The 18,060-nt window shown below is 51.2% G+C and overlaps 1 protein-coding gene across 1 annotated transcript in view; it reads right to left on the bottom strand.

The window, feature by feature from the left end:
• Positions 1-479: 479 nt before the first annotated feature.
• The window catches only part of C14H1orf94 (chromosome 14 C1orf94 homolog), a 38,744-nt gene continuing 21,163 nt past the window's right edge, over positions 480-18,060 (bottom strand). The window contains exons 3-7 of the mRNA XM_059376499.1: positions 15,525-15,785; positions 14,125-14,300; positions 9,921-9,998; positions 6,498-6,694; positions 480-555 (exon numbers count right to left, since the gene is read on the bottom strand). Of these exons, the coding sequence (XP_059232482.1) occupies positions 480-555; positions 6,498-6,694; positions 9,921-9,998; positions 14,125-14,300; positions 15,525-15,785 (788 nt within the window). The remainder of the gene's footprint in view (positions 556-6,497; positions 6,695-9,920; positions 9,999-14,124; positions 14,301-15,524; positions 15,786-18,060) is intronic.

Below are 18,060 nucleotides of genomic sequence, written 5' to 3'. Positions count from 1 at the left end.
CAGCCTGTTGTCTCCCGTCAACATAAGACACAATGTTGTGTCTCATGCATGGGGGAAATGAGCAGTGAAGATGACACAGAGCATGACAAAAATAAGCAGGCACACTCCATTTCAAGCAGCTCACACTTTTATCATAAAATACAAACTTTCTAAAATTAAGTGTCTTACTTCTACTTTACCAACAACAAAAACAAACATCACTCATGTCAGCTAACTACAGGTGCATATGTGGTTGAGCAGGTGAGTATGTCTATGAGGGAGGTGCGTGTGAGGTGTGCAGCATGTGGTGTATGTGAGAGGGCCTGTGTGTGTGAGAGAGTTGGTCAATAGTTGAGTCTGGTCTTGCTGTTTTCTGCCTGTGACCTGGTTGGAACCTTGGCTTTCCAAACCTCAGGCCACGTTATTACAGAATCCAGAGTTCCAGAGCACTTAGCCCTCACCCAAGGGCTAAGGTAGGAGGAGGGAGGGGAGAAGATCATCTAAAAATTTATGCCATTCCCACTGGAGGAAAAATATGGGCTGTTCATCACGGGCCCGCCAGCCGTCGAGCCAAACCTGGAAGAGAAAGAAGACAGACGTTGTGATGGAACTCCTGATGTTAGCAGAGATATTAGGGAAAGTACTATGTTAATTTTGTGGCTGTCACAAACTAGAAAGAGCATGACAGGCATGGAGGCTAAATGCTTTAGCATAATAAAAAAAAGATTTGGTTCTGGAAAAATAAGATATTAAAATGATACAATTGGAGGACAATAAAGAGCTTCTTCTGTCACTTCCTTAGGAAAAGGAGCCCTTGGCAGCCTGTAGAGACTGCCTCTACAGGCCCAGTGTTCTCTCCATCTCCAGGACCACACAGCAGGGAGCCTCTCTGGATCTGAGCCCCTTACTTATGGGCCTAAAGCCATTCTACCTGCCCAGGAAGGCCAGGTATGCCCTTCAGGAATTTCACAACATCACAGAACTCAGGGCCATGTCCCAGTGTGAGATCCCAGAGTTTAGACAATTCCAGGGCTCCCTCTCCCCTTATCAGCTAAGTCAGGTTCCCCATTTAAATACCAGTGCAGGGTGCCTGGGTGGCTCAGTGGGTTAAGCCACGGCCTTCGGCTCAGGTCATGATCTCAGGGTCCTGAGATCGAGTCCCACATCGGGCTCTCTGCTCCGCAGGGAGCCTGCTTTCTCCTCTCTCTCTCTCTGCCTGCCTCTCCTCTCTCTCTCTGCCTGCCTCTCTGCCTACTTGTGATCTCTCTCTGTCAAGTAAATAAATAAGATCTTTAATAAATAAATAAATAAATAAATAAATAAATAAATAAATGCCAGTGCAAGGAATAAGCATTGAGACATCACTGCATGACTGGAACTTTGCTTAGATCCTCAAGGAACAAAAAGCTGAGAGCATTTGAGCCTCATCTTCTAAGCATAGAAATGTGTACACTTCTGCTTTTTACCCCTAACACCACTGCTGTTCATACTTCAAAAGAGAGTTCAAAAGCCATCTCCTCTGTGACCTCTTCCCTGACCTCTCCAGATGGAATCATTTACTCACACTTCTGGGATCCTACAGCAATTTCTTCACCCATCTGCTAGGATGTTTTGAATGAATGGGAACAGAGCTCAGTACAAATCGCAACAGGGCAAATGGCTAGATTTCGTCTAATCCAGGGATTCTCAGCCCCTTTTCAGCTGGGCAGATGCATATTACAGAAGATTTCACATTCACCACACCCTCCCATGAATTAATGAAACAAAAACGGGAGGGGGTGGGGGAGGGAAACCACCGCATTAATTTGGAATGCCTCAGCCGGTATGGTATCTGTCGCTCACTGTAAGTAGCATGGGAAAGCTAGGCTTTGGGTTGGTTTGATTCCCTTCTCATTAAATAAATTCCAGGAGAGCAGGAACATTATCTGGACTGTTTGCCGCTTTATGCCCAGGGCCCAGCTCAGGATGTGGCACAAGGCAGGTGCCTTGTAAACAAGTATCCTGGCTATAATCCCATCTCTTTTCTCTTCTGGAACTCATATTGGAAAAGAACTGATTGAAAGTCATGTTAATACAGGAATACCCTGGATTCGGGTCTGATTTACAAAATAAAAACCGGAACCCATACTTCAGCATTTAATAATTTTTGATAATTATTACCAAAACTCAGGACACACCTCATATCTGGCTGATTGCCATGCCCCATGCATCTAGGCCATTCAGGTTGGGAATTCCTGATGGGTTCAGGAATGGTCTAGACAGGATGTCCACTAGAAGGCCAGGAGGAGAGGCAACTCCATGGACTAGAGTTATCAAGGAATGCTTCCTGGAGGAAGAGGAAAATCTGGAACTCACTTCAGCATGGCAAACTGTCCTGGTTTGCCAGCAACAGTTTCTACATTGGCATTTATGGGGTGATTATTATTTGTGCTCCTTTCCACTCTCAAACTTGTCATTGTTTGGAAGATAAACTGCATGATTATCCTGCCCCATGAATGTACACAATTGATTTGACAGAGGGAGGGGAGGGCTTGGGACCCCCTTCCCTGACAGCCACAGGCTCCTTCCTCTCCCTCTTCATTTAGTTTAGTTTCTTGGTTTGTTCTTTGCTCCTGATCCTTCTCGTCTCCAAGGCTACACTCACCCTCAGTGCCCTTGCATGCTTCCTGCCCAGTGCAGCTTCTGCTAGACCTCTTCCACCCACAGAACTGGGAACCCTGGACACCACTGCCATACTCCATACTCACTGGGTCCCAGCCAGCGGTGCCCACATCACTCTGTGATCCCTCCCCACAGTCGCCTATTTCTTCTCTCACCTCACTAACACTCCCTCTTGGATCCTCTGCTGGGTCCCCCACATTTCCCCAAGCTCCCTACATGTAGGAACCCCAGGGCTCAGTCTTTGGTCCTCATCTGTTCTCCATGCACACATGATCCCTGGGCCATCTCATTCCATCCCATGCCTTTAAATATCATCTATATGCTAAAGACTCCCAAATGTACATTGCCAGCCCCAGCCTCTCCTCTGAGCCCCAGACTCACATATCCACCTGCCTAGCAGCAACCCCACTCATATGTTTAATGGGCATCTCCAACTTCGCATATCTAAAACCAAACCCCATCAACAGACCCTTCGCTAGTCATCTTGACCTTAGTATTTTGTTTATTTTTTTATTTTAAAGATTTTATTTATTTGAGAGAGTGAGCAGGAGCGAGCACAAGCAGGATTAGAGGCAGAGGGGGAAGCAGACTCTGCACCAAGCAGGGAGCCCGACTCGGGCCTCAAACCCTAGACTCCAGGATCATGACTTGAGCTGAAGGCAGACTCTTAACCAACTGAGTCCCTAGGTGCCCTTGACCTTAGTATTTTGGCATTTCCACTTGTTCAAATAAAACACTGAAGAATCATGCTTGACTTTTCTCTCTTTCCCGCCATCAAGTCCTATCAATTTGACCAAGAAAATAAATACTCCAGATTTTTTCACTTATCTCCTTCCCACAGTCTCTGCCCTCATCTACACCGCCAGCACCTCTTTATTTACTTGTTTATTTTAGGGAGAAGTAGGGGGAGGAGCAGAAAGAGAGGGGCAAAGGGGGAGGGAGAGGGACAAGCAGACTCTGCACCAAACAGGGAGCCTAATGCAAAACTCAACACAGGGCTCAATCCCACCACCCTGAGATCAGGACCTGAGGCCTGAGCTGAAACCAAGAGTTGGATACTCAGCTGATTGTCCCCCCCCCCGGGGGGGCCCCCACCAGCACCTCTTTATCCCATAGCTGTCAGGGCTCCTATCCTGCGTCCCTGCATCAGCTCTTGCCCTGTGGTCCAGGCTCTGTACATCGGCCAACGTCACCTTCTTTAGACAGAGAATTAGAACATGTCCTCAGCAGTGTAAAATCTATAATAGCTCCCCACTGTGCTTAAAAGAAAAAACTCCTCACCATGCCCACCAGGTCCTATCTAGTTTGGCCCTGCTTCCTCTCTGATTTCAATTCCACCCACTCCCTCTCCTACTCACCGTGCTCTGGCTACATTCCACACCTTGGGGACACTGCCGAGAGTGCTCCTCACCCAAATCTGTCGTCTCATTTCATTCATATCTCAGCTCAGGAGACATCCCTTCATTCTCTCACTCCCTTACCCCCCACACCTGACATGTGTGTGGTTGTTTATTTCCTTACTGTGTATTTCTTTCCCTGGAATGAGAGAAGGAAGTTCTTTGCCTTGTTCCTTCCCTCCAGGAAAAGCTGCCTAGAACAAATCATCCTTTGGGGGGACATGGACCTAAAACCACCCCCTTGCCTCACTTTTCTGATTTCCTGACCTTCTCAACCTCTTGGGCCACTAACCCATCCTGCTGAACACTTCTCCTATATGTCACTGACCTCCTGTGCCCACTTGGTCTCAGGCAGACCCCAGGCTCTCTCCCACTCCCCAGACAGCTCCTTTCTCAGCCCCTTGCCACGTTTTTCCTCTCCCTGACCCTCTGCAGGCAGCCAGAGACAGGTGTGGACCCTCCGCTCTTCAGCTCCCCAACAGTGCTTCGCACTTGCTGACTGATGAGACTTGCGGCCACACCCCCTCCCCGGCACAACCAGTTCTGGCTTCTGCAGTCTCGCCTCCCTCGGGCCCGGTGTCATAGTGTGGAATGGGACTTGTTGGGGACAGGTCTTGATTCCACTGCTGTCTCGTATAGTCGCACCCCCAAGGGAGGCGAGAACCTCTGCTATAGACCCTGTCTTGCCTCCCATTTCCTCCCCTCCAGCCCATCCGTGCACTCCAGACTGCACCCATCTGCATGGGATCCCAGGCCTACCAGTCTGTCTTTAATATCCAAGCCCAACCTCCCTTTCTAATCCTATTTTCCACCTTTTTTGGGGATAAATCGAATACTTCAAGCAGACGCCTTTGTTCCCCAGGCCTTAAGCGTGCTGCACACTTTCCCATCTGAGGGATGGACCCTCCTCCAGCTGCTGCTCCCTGAAACCTCCCCGTCATGCAAAGCACACCACCCAGCAGGAGTGCTCCCTCTGTCCTTGGACCATGCTCGCTCTGGAGCTAGGGAGACGGGGACGTATTGCTGTTTGTGGGATGGGGTGACTAGGGGAGATCCTGGGAGCCAGGCTGTCTCTCGTCTCTATTCTTTCTCCCAGAACCAGGTTGTGCCCACGTCTCATCCCCTCTCAGTCTCTGAAGGGAAGGACCGCGTCCTAAGCATCTGTGGATGCCCTCAAGCTACATTCATATTAACCACATGAACTAACACAGAGCTTTCTGGGAGGGTTGGAGGAAATGCACCTTGATAACCTGCACAGGAAAAGGGAAGAAAAGAGGGGGAAGGAGAAAAGAAAGAAGGAAGGAGGGGGAGCGAAGAAAAGGAAAAAAAAAAGGAAAGAAAAGGAGTCATGGATTTCATGTTCAAATAACACTATCGACCACCCCCGTGAACGTCTTCTATGAACCTTGAGAAATTCAAGAGTCTTGAGAATGCCAATGGTTAAGAAACCTGTTTATCTTTGTTTCTCACAGCTTTGCCCAAACAGATCCGACTCTGGAAACCTTTTTCTAACATGTAATCCTCTTACAAGGCATTCAGGGGAAACACTGAGAAGATGAGAGTTTGGGGAGACCTAGGTGACGTCACACGGAGGGTCTGTGACGGGGAGGTGGACAGGAAGGGAATCCACGTCAGGCTGGGGGATTTGTCCCTCACCCTATCAGCTCAGTACCTCAAACTGGGGCACAGCTTCCCCAGGGTGTGTGAGGCTCAGGTCTTCAGGAGGGACGCGGCCTGCCTCTCGGAGCCTGAATACGAGTTGAAGATTGGGTGGGTGGGAATGAGCAACTGTGTGCCCTTCTATCGAGACAAGGAACATTAATTTATGGCTGACCAGCATGTAAAATTTGTGTGGAATTTTCAGCTAAAATGCTGAGTGTGTGTTGGCTGCTTGCTGCGAAGTCCCTGTCCTCTGCTGTTTGGGGCCCTTTGGTGGGAAAACATGAGCAGCCGTGATAAGCCCGGGAAGCCCCTACCGCAGGGCCTGTTACAAAGTCAATGGGATATTGGAGAGATTAGCTTGGGAAGGAGCTCAGGGTGCAGTAAGGGGGGCCGGGGGAGAGAGCTGTAAGAAGATTACTCAGCCGTGTCCTGTTGTAAACCAATCAAACGGGCAAAAGCAGATGGGTCATGCTCCGTCACCTGCCACCTGCTAGAGAGTGTACCTGCTGTCCACGGCCAACTAGTGTGCCTAGTTTCTGCAGCCAGTCTGTGGGGCCCCGGCCCCATCGTGGGCCTACACCAGGGGCCCAGCAAATCCTGGGCCAGCCTCACCTCCATACCAGGTCTCTCCAGGACCCACAGAGCCTCTGACCGGCACAGGTCTCCTCCCTCCCCTCAGCCACAGAACGTACGCACAGAGAATGCACCCGTGAGGCCCACCCGGCATGCTCCTCTCCCCTGCCCTCCCGGCAGACTTCGGGGCCCAGGGTGGACTTATAGTGTGAGCTGAGGACTCACCCGTATGCCTGGGGGACGAGGTATTGCGGCCCATCTCCTGCCATGGGGGAAGGGTCTCGGGGATTGGTGGACAGCTTCGGAGGTGTCCGCTGGGGGTACGGATAGTTGGGCTGGACGAAGGGAATGTAGCTCAGCAGGGGAGTGTAGGAAGAGCGGAAAATCTGCTGTCCCATCTGCTGTGGATTGTATGGTGTCACCTGCAGGTCAGAGACGAGAGAGGGGCTGGGTCCCGCAGAGCCCACTGCTTCCAAACCTCCAGTTCCTGGCTCTAACCCCAACCCCAACCCTGGCCCCCCCCCCCCCCGCCTCAGCCCCTGTGCCCCTTAGTCACTGTAGGTGTCTATAAGGCACCCTGTTGGGATGGCAAAAGCCCAAGACTCAGATTCCTATCTGAATGGCAAGATGCTTAATTTGTCTGGGCCTCAGTTTCATCATCTATAGAATGGGCAAACATTCCCTTCACTCTATGGAGATTGAGTTGGTTGATAAAAGCAGAGACTGGTGCATAACAAAGTGCAAACTGGTGCATAGCATTTTTAAGTCTTTTACTATCTTAAAAAAAAAAAAAAAAAAAGGCTGTTGAGATTTCTATATCCCTGGCTTCTACCTCAGGATCTCAACAGACTCCAAGTCCAAGACAGCCCAGCTCAGTGGAAATGCCTGTGCCAGGTGATAGGAATATTCTGTCTGCCTGGCCTGGTACGGCAGCCGCCAGGCCCACAAGTCTACTGGTTGACCACTTGAGCTGTGGCTACTGTGAACCAGAGGAACTGAATTATACATTTTACTCGATTCAAATGTAAATAGCCACATGTAGCTAGTGGTTGCAGTATTGTACAGTGTGAGTCTAGGAGAAAGGGCATACCCTAAATGATGGAGAGCTCATTACATCTCAGGCACTGTATTCTACTACTGACAGCTCCAAATGTCAGAAAACCCTCTCGTGTATGGAGCTGACATCCATCCTCCTGGATGCTGAAGGGAGTTTCCAACAAAACTGGGGAAAGTTCTGGGATTCCTCTTTAAAAGCCAGAGTCTGGGGTCCAAGCTTCTGAGGGATTCAGCACACTGACAGCCTTCTCTCACCCTGCATGTTCTTATCTAATTAAAAAACAAAAACCAAAAAACACAAAGGCTCGGGGCAGACCAGTCCCTTCCTATGGATGCTCTCATTTAAACTCTAAATAGCTTGTGAGGCAGGACCACAGGTCTTTCCACTCTAGAGATGAAGAAATGAGGTTCAGAGAAGTTGACCTTGCATAGTGCGTGCTCCAAGTGTCTGAGTTGCGGTCGGAACCCCCAAGATGTGAGACTGGTACCCGTGCCCTGAACCGCACCTCAACACCTGTTCCCTTCAGAAGCCCAAGTCCCTTCCTCTGGGCCCTCCTCATGTCTCCCCCAGGGGACAGGTAGGACCTGATGATGCTGGATGTGGGCCCCCAAACCCCAAGATGATGAGCTAAAGGTCCAAAAGAGCCAAGACCTCACAGAGAGAACCCAGGAAGGTACCTCCCAGGACAGACACAGAAATGGCAGAAAATGGGGGGGCTGGCAGAGTTCTGGGTCTGGGAGGGGATTGACAGGAAAGAGAAGCAGGTCCTGGAGCTTGCACAAGGCTTCTGGAGGGATGTGTCCTTAACTCCGTGTAACTGGTAGACACCATAAAAAATGCCCCTCTGGAACTATGTCCGGGATATACTTTGCTGGCAAAAGCAATGACAGAATAGTGTGCCCAGAAAGCCACATCTGTACAAAAGGTTGGTATAAACGGATGTCCCTGGAAGGGTACCGCAACAGCAACAGGACCTGTTCCTGCTGGTCAAGGAACCAGCAACAGCAGCTGCCTCTGAGAATTTTCATTTTTTAATTTTGTACCATGTTCTTATATTACTTTTTTCAGATACACGCACAAATGTAAGGTTGTCTCAACATGCTGCCTCTGGAGCTAGGGGGACATATTGTTGTTTGTGAAATGGGGTAACTGGGGAGACCCTGGGAGCCAGGCTGTCTCTCGTCTCTATTTTTCTTGACACCACACAGCCCCTACTATTAGAAAAGTAGCTCCAGCTCACTTAATAAAGTAACCTGTACCTGTGGGCTCTTCTCTACCCTCTGGAACATTCCAACATACTTCAGGTCAGAGGTACAGTTTGCTCCCTGAGGGGAGAAAAGAGGCGTAGGGGTGTGAGTCTGAGCGTGGCTTCTGTCCACCTGTGTGTGAGCAGGGGCAAGACCTGCCTGGAGACGCAGTGCAGTGTCAGCCTCTCCCCTCAACCCCCATATCTGCCCCAAGACTTTCACTGTCTCTGAATACACATCTGTGCCGCTTAGTGGCAAGCATAGACCTACGTCTTCCTTTGTGTCTCTGTATGTGTGTGTCTGTCTCTGCGGCTTTATTCTGATTCTGTGTTTTTGTGTATGTGTGTACAAGAGGCAACAAGCCATGGTCATTGGCAGCATGGACTCTGAAGTTAGGCTGCCCAAGGTCAGACCCCGATTCTGTCCTCGTGTAATTTTCAAGCAGATATCCTCTCCTGGCTTACCCGTGGAAGTGGGGGGTGCCAGATTTAGCAAACAAACAAACAGAAAAGACATCCAGTTAGGTGTGAATTTCAGATAAACAGCAAATCATTTTTTCCATATAACAAGGACCCATACAATATTGGGGGCTTCCTTATACCAAAACTTTACTCACCATTTAACTCGATGTCTTCTATTTTAACTAACAAACTGACCCAGAGGGAGAGGAGTCCTTGGCCCCAACGATGCTGGGCAAAACCATGTGGTTTTCTTTGACCAACCGAAGGCAGGTGCACACTGCCATGTGCTAGCTCCAAGCTGATGCTTCCAGAAGCAGTGGGTGTTGCTGCTCACCTCACCAGCTCTCCAGTCACCCACCCGAGGCAGGAGCAAAAGCTACTCTGTCTTCAGCCTGGTCCCCAAAGGGAGACCCGTGAAATGGGCTTGAACCCAATCCCAGCCCAGCTCAACCCACCCACAGACCTGTGAAGGAAAAATAAGTATTTATTGTTGAAAGTCTCTGGGTATCAGGGCTGTCTGAAGCCACAGCAAAAGCTAACTACTATGTTAACTTTATGACCTTGCACACATTACTTAATCTCTCTGTGCCTCGGTTTCCTCATCTCTAACCTATTCCACAGGGTGGCTGTGAAGTTCATGCAGATAAAGCCCCTTGGAGAAGGGCTGGGATGCAGCGAGGGCCCTGGAAGCACCAGCATCTACCACTTAGGGACACAGGCTTGTTTCCAAGTGCACGCTGGCCTTCGTGTCTGTTCTCGGGGGCCAAGGGCGGGCCAGTAAATCTGGCTAGTGACCTGCTGGACCAAGACGACGAAACAGATGTCCTTCTGACCTGAAGGCCTTCATGGCGCTGGGAAAGAGGTGAGGAGGTTGTGTGCTCACCTGTCGGGAGTAACAGCCCAGCTGGGGAGGCAGGGTCTGCTGATAGGGCATCCTAGCTGCTCGCTGCGGGTACAGGCCCTGCGGGGAAAAGGGGGAGGCTCAGCGCAGTGGGGGCAAAGGGCTCCCCACCAGAGAGCGGCAGCCACTTGGCCCAGCTTCCCGCTCACAATGCCTGGATTGCCAGCTTGCTCGAGTCCAACCCACCGCACTGCTAGCCAGACCCCTCCATCGACCCCTCACCAGGCTGAGCAGGCACAGCTCACACCACACAGGAAGCCCCTGCTGAGCAGGCTTCATAGCCTTTCGGGGGAGTGTTTAAGGGGAGAGGGATCTGATGGTCTCTTGAATCCCAGATCCGCCCCCTTGGTGGCTGTGTAACCTTGGGAAAGTCACTTCACGTCTCTGAGCCTCTTTTCGCTTGTCCATAAAATTACACGTGTTCAAACAGGTAGAGCCTGTGAAGGTAGCCAAATTATCTCTGTTGTTATCTATACCCTTTTTCTAAGTGCCTTTCCCCAGACTGCAGTCCTGCCCCAAGACGTGAGGCATCAATGAGCCTCTGCGTGTGTGCGTGTGCTGGTTTGCCTCCATGTTTGTTTCGGCACGTCGACACAGGTGCTTCCACTCGTGTCCACCGCTGTGCGTTTCGGGAATATTAGGCTGGGTCTCTGCAGATGTGTGTCTGCACACCCACACATTCACCCGTGTCTGCTCCTTATGACGAGGACCGGCAGGAAGATAAATGAGTTAGTGCCTCCAACAGCGTAGAACTGTGCCCAGCGCATAGCAAGGGTTCTGTGAATGTTCGGTATTTTCAGCATCGCTCACTGCTCTCCCACCTTGAAGAGACGGTCGGGCCAGTTCAGCCGAATGGGAAGTAGAACCTTTATTCAGAACTTCATCTGGGGCGGCCCTGGGCGCCCATGTGTACACACACACACACACACACACACACACACACGCACACACACAGAGTTGGCTATAGTGGGTGGGGTCAGATCATAGTCCCTCCAGGCTCAGACTGCCTCTACCTGACAATTCAGAGTTATCTCCTAAGACACAGCTCAAAGCAGCCCTCAGGCCAGTATGTCTTTCCAGAAGATTCCAAACCCCAAGATGGTGCCCACATCCTGGGCCAGCTTGTGCCAATTATCAAAGTGTTGATGGCTGACACTGTGCCCTTGATGACTTCTTCAGCACCCATGAGCTGACATGGGGCCCATCGTCCAGGTCCCCGAGTGTACACAACCTTCAGAGACTGCCCTGGCTCTCTGCTCCCAGGTGACTGACACAGGCCGTGGTCAGGCTGCTCCCACTGCCACCAGCCCCTTTACCTGCGGCCAGAGCACCAGTTCCCCTTCTCTGCAAGCCCTGCGGCCCCCGGGCAACCCTGCTCACCACCATGACCACAGCCTGGTCTCTGCGCCCGCCCCCCGCCCCCCCCAACCAGGGCTTAAACCCGAATAGTCAGACAGACAGGCAGGTTTCCTGCAGCTGTTCTGGTGCACGGCGAGCTCTGAGACCAGGTTCCACGTGCCCATCTCCCTCCTGGTCAGCCTGGGCTCTGCGTGCACAGCCAACTCCCCAGGGCCACCGTCCTCCCTACACCTGGGCTGGGCTGCCCCTGGGGCCCATGCAAGACAAAGAGCCGCCCATCCCTGCTCCATCCTGGATGGGTTTGCGGGAGTCAGGACCACACGCATCAGTATGAGCGGCACACTCTCTGACCTTCAGGACATTTCTAGTTGTTCAAATTGCAATTCTGCAATTCTGTAAAATCACAAGCAAGGGTAAATAAACATTCATTCTTCTTTGCTTGAGGTCACGGCCCCTTTCTACCTTCCCTCCTTAACTGGGAACAGAGTTCCTTTATGCCAAGAAGCAGGCTAGGAGCCTCCAGAGCTCCTTAGTGCTGCGGACTTAGTCTTCCATGGCTCTGCATCGCTCCACAGTGGAGCTCTGAGTAAATTGGATTTGGGACCTCATCTTTATTCCTAACACCACGCAGGAGAAGAGACGAGGATAGACCGTTCCCTGTTTCTCCTCTCTGTCTCCTCAAGGTCTGTGGAGCTCCCTGACCCTGTTTCCTACGAAAATCAGGGCTGAATAATAATAAAAACCAACATCTGTATCATACCTTAGACTTTTCAAAGCCCTTTCTCACCCGTGGACTCAATTAACCTTACAACGGAGTCCATGCCACCGCCACCATCGCTGCTGCTAATTGCTACGAGCCCATTTCACAAGTGAGGAGACCAAGGCTCAGAGCATTTAGCTAACTTGAGCTTGCCCAGAGCCACCCAGCTTGAAAACAGCAGATTTCTTGAAACGCCAAGTCTTCCAGTTCCAGAACCTGCCTTCCTTTTATTATGTCAGGCCCCTTGATGAGCCGTCTTGAAGCTGGACAGCATTATGAAATCCTGAGAAGCTGTGAGAAGGTAAATGGCCCTGCTCTCCCTCGCTACCTGGGAGGGTCAGTTTCTCCAGCCAAGGCTAGGAAGCCTTAGAGGCAGCCATGAGCTGCAGACACCAGCATCTCTGAAAACAAAGGGCCTTCATGCTCAGATAATACATTCGAATCTCACTCCCTCCAAAAAACCAAGCCAGAGACAATGGACATAGCAAGGAGCTCTTAGCCGCTCTATAATGTGAGCCAGCGTGCACCTGCTTTATATGCTGAGCCCCAAGTGCACTTAGTTTACAATGTATAAAATGATGCGGTTGCTTCTCTTCCCCGGTTGAGGGGCAAGTCATAGTGCTGGTCTGCGAATTGTGCCTGACCTGTGCTGGACTCTGGGCATCGCAGTCATCTAGGAACGCCCTCGCCTGGCCGATGCCCAGCCGGTGGTTAGGGTGGAGCCAAGGCTTTTAAATTACTTCAATGAACGAGTAAACATAAATAAAAAAGAACAGGTCGCTGAGTAGGTAAGTAAAGGACTGAAGAGTGAAGGAGCAAACACAGAAACGCCAGGTTGGGGAGCACTGGAGAAGAGGTCTGAGGACAGATGAGGGCACGAACAGGGCAGTTTTCTCAAGACCTAAGAAAGGACAAGACAGATACAGGACTGACTCACGCTAGCCTCCCCCTCCATCACGCTTCATGGCAGCCCCAGCTTGAGGTTCTCCATCCTGCAGGGGGAGGGGGTGGGCACTTGTCCTCTTTAGCAAACAAACAAACAAACAGGCTTGAAAACAAAATATCAGAGAGAAAGACAGACACTTCGCTGAACTCTGTGAGCTTCTATTTAAGCTTCTGGGGCTGAGTCTGGTGGTCCAGCTCAGAGAGGCTCTATGTGGGGTAGAGAAGATCTGCCTTCTGCACAGGGGACACCTAAGCCCAAGGCTTGCCGCTCTGTTGTAAAGGAGATGACACAGGGATCCAAGGAGTGAGGGAAGGGACACAGAGACTGGGTGAGATAATTTGCATGTGTATTGTCTTCTCTTTGTGCCTTCTCCATGCTTTCCTGGGCCAGCCCAGGGCAGCAAGCCCCCAAGGATCTGAGTGTACAAGTTGGTGTATCCTGCACATACACCTACATGCCATTCTGGAGAGGCTGGGGCAGAGGCCAGTAGACCAAGAAATCTTAGATGCTGAGCACCTTTCCTGGAGAAACTGAGCACAACCTAAAGGGACTGTTGAAGCTGCTGAATTGAACTAAGGTTTAAACCACAGTGGACATTGATTTGATTTTTTTTCCTCCTTCTGTCCAGTGGGCGGCAGCTCTGAAGGGAGATTGACTTAATAGACAGATTAAAGAAACTACATTTTCCTGCATAAATAAGTTCCCTGAGGAAAATTTCCAGAAGCCATGCTCCTTGCGTTTCACCGTCCCTTTGTGTCTGGTCACGAACTCCCTTTAGGTTAGGAGCCCCAGACCGTGAATGCGTGCCAGGCCACGGGAGCTGGTACAAGCTAAGACTACTCAGATGTCCTTTAAATAAGGCGGTCATGTAGATTGGCATCCACCCCAGAACACTTGGGAGTGAAAAGGGGGTGATTAGAATAATTATGTTGGGACAAAAGACCAAAGCTGGGACTGTCCCAAGTACTCTAGGACACACATCATCCAACTCTAAAGGAAGTCACAGCAGGTGGATAGGAAACAAGGACTATGCCCTCATCCCGTGCTGGGAGCCCCAGCACTTCACAGGTTAACACTAGCAAAGCAGAGGTGAGGGACCCTCTCACTCACCTGATACTCACCTGATACTGTGGGAAGGTAGAGTGATTCGTGAACACAGGAGGAGGCGGGTAGTTCAGGTTGAGCCAGAGTGGCTGGTTCAGGGTGGCTGAGGTCAAGGCGGTAGCAAAGCGTGGGGTGAAAACATTCCCTGTGTACTTGAGGTTGCTCTTGTCGGCCACCGTCACAGGTGGGTTAACTGTGAATCACAGGAGAAGGAGAGTGTCTCAGGGACTGCGGAAGGAGGAGGCCAACACACCCGCAGCACCAGAGCCACCCCGGGGTTCACGTTCTCAGATGTCAGGTCCTTTAAGCTCCAAGAGGGTTCCTCAAAGTGTGGGGGACTTTCCAACTATGGGAAAACGTCATTCGCACACACCTGGCCGATTTGGAAGAGGTGCGAATCCCAGCATGGTCTGGCTTAGAGCTCTTTCTCCACCATTCGCTAGTAAAGGAGGTGGTTTATCAAGAGAAAACAATACACCAGGTTGCTAGGGCCATAGTTTACCCATGTAGAAAACTAAATGCTTCTCAGTGCTTTACAAAAATCCAGTTTTATACCAACAATTGCTATGCCATTGGAATTCATACTAACCAAATTATTAAAGTAGCACCCCCTGAGGACATACACTTGGCCACACTGAGGACCTTACCCAGGTTATAGATAACTGACATGGTATGACCCCAGATTAGTCTGGATGGATGAGATCTGGTTGGGTTGTTCTAGGATATGAATCCTTGATTCTCCCCATCTGTCCTGTGGGCTTCTAGAGTCAAAGATGGAGCCTCAACTTCCCCTTAGGAACACCTTTTGGGGGAAAGGAGGTTTGACGGAGATAGATGTAGGGAGAGAAAGGAGGGACATGGATAACCTCAGTGTAGGAATCATCTGAAGCATGGATTTTTCCTTGGCTTGAACAACTTGAGGGCATAGAGGTATGTGGGCTCAGGGCTGTATTCAAACTGACCCCTGGTGGCCCCCTGAGACCCTAAAATTCACCTGCATTCCTCTAGCAGTGGTAGTACTGATAAGGGACATGGGAGAGAGTCATTCTCCCATTCTATGAGTTTAAAAACAGACGCCCAGAGAAAGCCAGTGACTGGCCCTTGGATGAGGCAGCCATTTGGTGGCGGAGCCATCACGGGGCTATGAGAGTGTCTGGAAGGGGCGCTGGGGTGGCTCAGTGGGTTAAAGCCTCTGCCTTCGGCTCAGGTCATGATCCCAGGGTCCTGGGATCGAGCCCCGCACCGGGCATTCTGTTCAGCGGGGAGCCTGCTTCCCTTCCTCTCTCTCTGCCTGCCTCTCTGCCTACTTGTGATCTCTGTCTGTCAAATAAATAAATAAAATCTTAAAAAAAAAAAAAAAAAAGAGTGTCTGGAATCCCCTTCTTCTCCAGCCCCTCCCCGCGCAGGGCCAGCTTACGTTTCAACTCCAGCCCGTCCACCTCCACTTTGCTGCGAAGCTTTAGCTGCATGCTTGGGGTTTTGGTGGCCCCAAGAAACTCATAGAGCAGGTTCTTCTCAGCCGGCCACGCAGGCTTCTTGGCTGGTAGGGCCGTGGTCACAGAGCCCACTGGGTCACTGCACCCCTCTTCACCGCAGGTGTCCTTCCGGCTCTGGGGCCACTGACTGAGAAAGAGGCTCTCTCGACCCTTGGTCGGCTCCTTGATGCCAGAGTTCCATTCTATGGCAGGGGAGGGGAAACTGAGTCAATGGATCTGGTTGGCCACGGGCTGGACGCGGGGAGCACTTTCTTGTGGACCAAGTGGCAGGTCCTCCCTAGCACACACCTGTGGCTCAAACCGTTTTGGGGTCTCCCTTCCAGCCCAAGCCAGTCACAGTCTCTTCCCTGAAGCCTTCATGGACCGCTGCCCATCACAGCCTTCCCCACTCATGCGTGCAAACGTGGATCTGTCCATCCGTCCATCCTCTCTTCCTTCCATCCAAACTTCCATCCTTCCAATTACCTTCCTTTTCTTCTCTCTCTCTCTCTCCTCCCTCCCCTTTTCTCTGCTTTCTCTCCTTCCTACCTTTTTTCTTCCTTCTCTGCCTCTTTTGTTTCCCCCTTCCCTCTATTCATCCACAGTGTCAAGCTTGGGATACGGAGCTGCCTTCAGCCCCGCCGCCTGGCTCCGTAGGGAAGATGCGCAGCTTCTATAGAACACGTGGCCTAGCTGAGGTCCGGCCCCTCACCGTGGACTCTACTCCTGCTTTGGTGCTCACGGGTGATCCAGCCCGTTTGTCAGCACTAGGCCCTGACCTGAGTACTGAGGACACCGATGAGTCAGAGCCAGACTCAGGCCTGCAGGAGCTCACAACAAGGAGGGAGAGAGAGAGAGACAGACCCAGAAATAGCTCCAGGACAAGGCAGATGGGAACTGTGAGGTGACAGAGGGACACAGTGGGAGAAGAGGGTGGCTGAGGGTGGCTGAGACGGCTTCTCTCAGAGAGAGAGGGTCAGAGGGTTTCCAGAAGGAAGTGGGCCTTCCAGGAGGCCTTCCATCCAGGAGTACAGGGAGATGGCATGGCAGGGGCAGGCATCAGAGAGACACAGCAAGTGCATGTCCACACGGTGCGTGCTGTTGGGGCCAGGCCCAGGTCCCTCTGCAGACAGACAGAGCGGTCCCCTGGTGTGGGATGCTGGCTGGACCATCCCAGGACCCTCCACAGCAGTGATTTTTTTTCACCTAGATTTCCTTTCGAGCAAAGGGACTCATTCTTCAATCAAAATTAACTATGGGCGAAATCGTATTTATGTGGGTTTGTTTGTTTTTAAGGCAATGTCTGGCTGAAGTAGTGTTTTCCACTCCTTTCCCAGCCTGAAGGCTTTGCAGGTCTCCATGGAGCTTGGCTGGGAAAGAGCGCCGGACACTCAGCAAGGACCTCAGATTGTTCCCGGCGCAGCTGGATCAGAGGACCTGTGCCCGGTGTCACCTGTTGGAAATGGATTGGATCCCTCCAGCTCGTGCCTCCACTGCAGGCCAGTGGTCTTGTGGCTAAGTCTGGATAGGACAGGGCCTGCCCTCCTAGCACCATCCCAGCGAAGGAAAGAGTGCTCTAGCCTGAGCCAATTTAGAAGAAAATGACATTTTTAGCAAAACATGTCCCTGGAGTCTCTTCCAAGAGTTTCTGTGGTTGCCAAGTTTAGCCCCCAGCCAGTGTGCTGAAATAACAGTACCCACTAATAATAGCCTTTTCCCCAGAGACCCACACACCTGCCATCTCTCACACACCTCCCATTGCCTTGAACAGGCCTGCCACTCACTCAACTCCAAAGCTCCCTCTTTTAATGTCTGTGTACACAGACAGAAGACAGACACACACACATTCTTGCCTGTTGTTCCTCTGCCTCACTTACATGTGCACAACGATGCACACAAGATGGATACACAGAGATACACACACAGAGACACACTCGGATGTCCCGACACCCACATTTTCTCTAACACACCTACATCTATAAAACGTCCTTTGGCACACCTTTGCTCACACATCTATACATAGATACACACACACACACACACACACACACACATGCACACTCGTAGTGGGGAGGGTGGGTGGGACAGGACGACCTCCAAGCCGGCAGCCCCATCCCACAGAGAGCTAGCCAGGTGTCCTTCCTGGAGAAGGAGGTAGTAGGAAAAGTCTCACGCTCTGGGCAGGGCTCAACTGTCACACGCAGAACTCGCACAAAGCCCTCTGCATCCCAGGGCCTTCCCAGGCCCCAGAGTCCAGCTTGCTGTCCCCAGCTCTGACTACTTGGCCTTCCCAGAATGTTCCAGAACACAGAACATGCACCTCTTCTCTTAAGGAGATGGATTCGGGCCCTCCCAACACAGCATCTCAGTTATCAATCCATGCTTACAGCCTGGGGGTGATTTTTCTTTTGGTTGACATATGATCAACTCTCCTAAAGACTGCTGACTGTAAGCAAATGCCTCTGCCATCAGTCTGCC

The sequence above is a fragment of the Mustela nigripes genome, chromosome 14 (genome assembly GCF_022355385.1).
Source record: "Mustela nigripes isolate SB6536 chromosome 14, MUSNIG.SB6536, whole genome shotgun sequence".
NCBI lineage: Eukaryota > Metazoa > Chordata > Mammalia > Carnivora > Mustelidae > Mustela > Mustela nigripes.
This window is presented reverse-complemented; position numbering and strand designations above follow the sequence as displayed.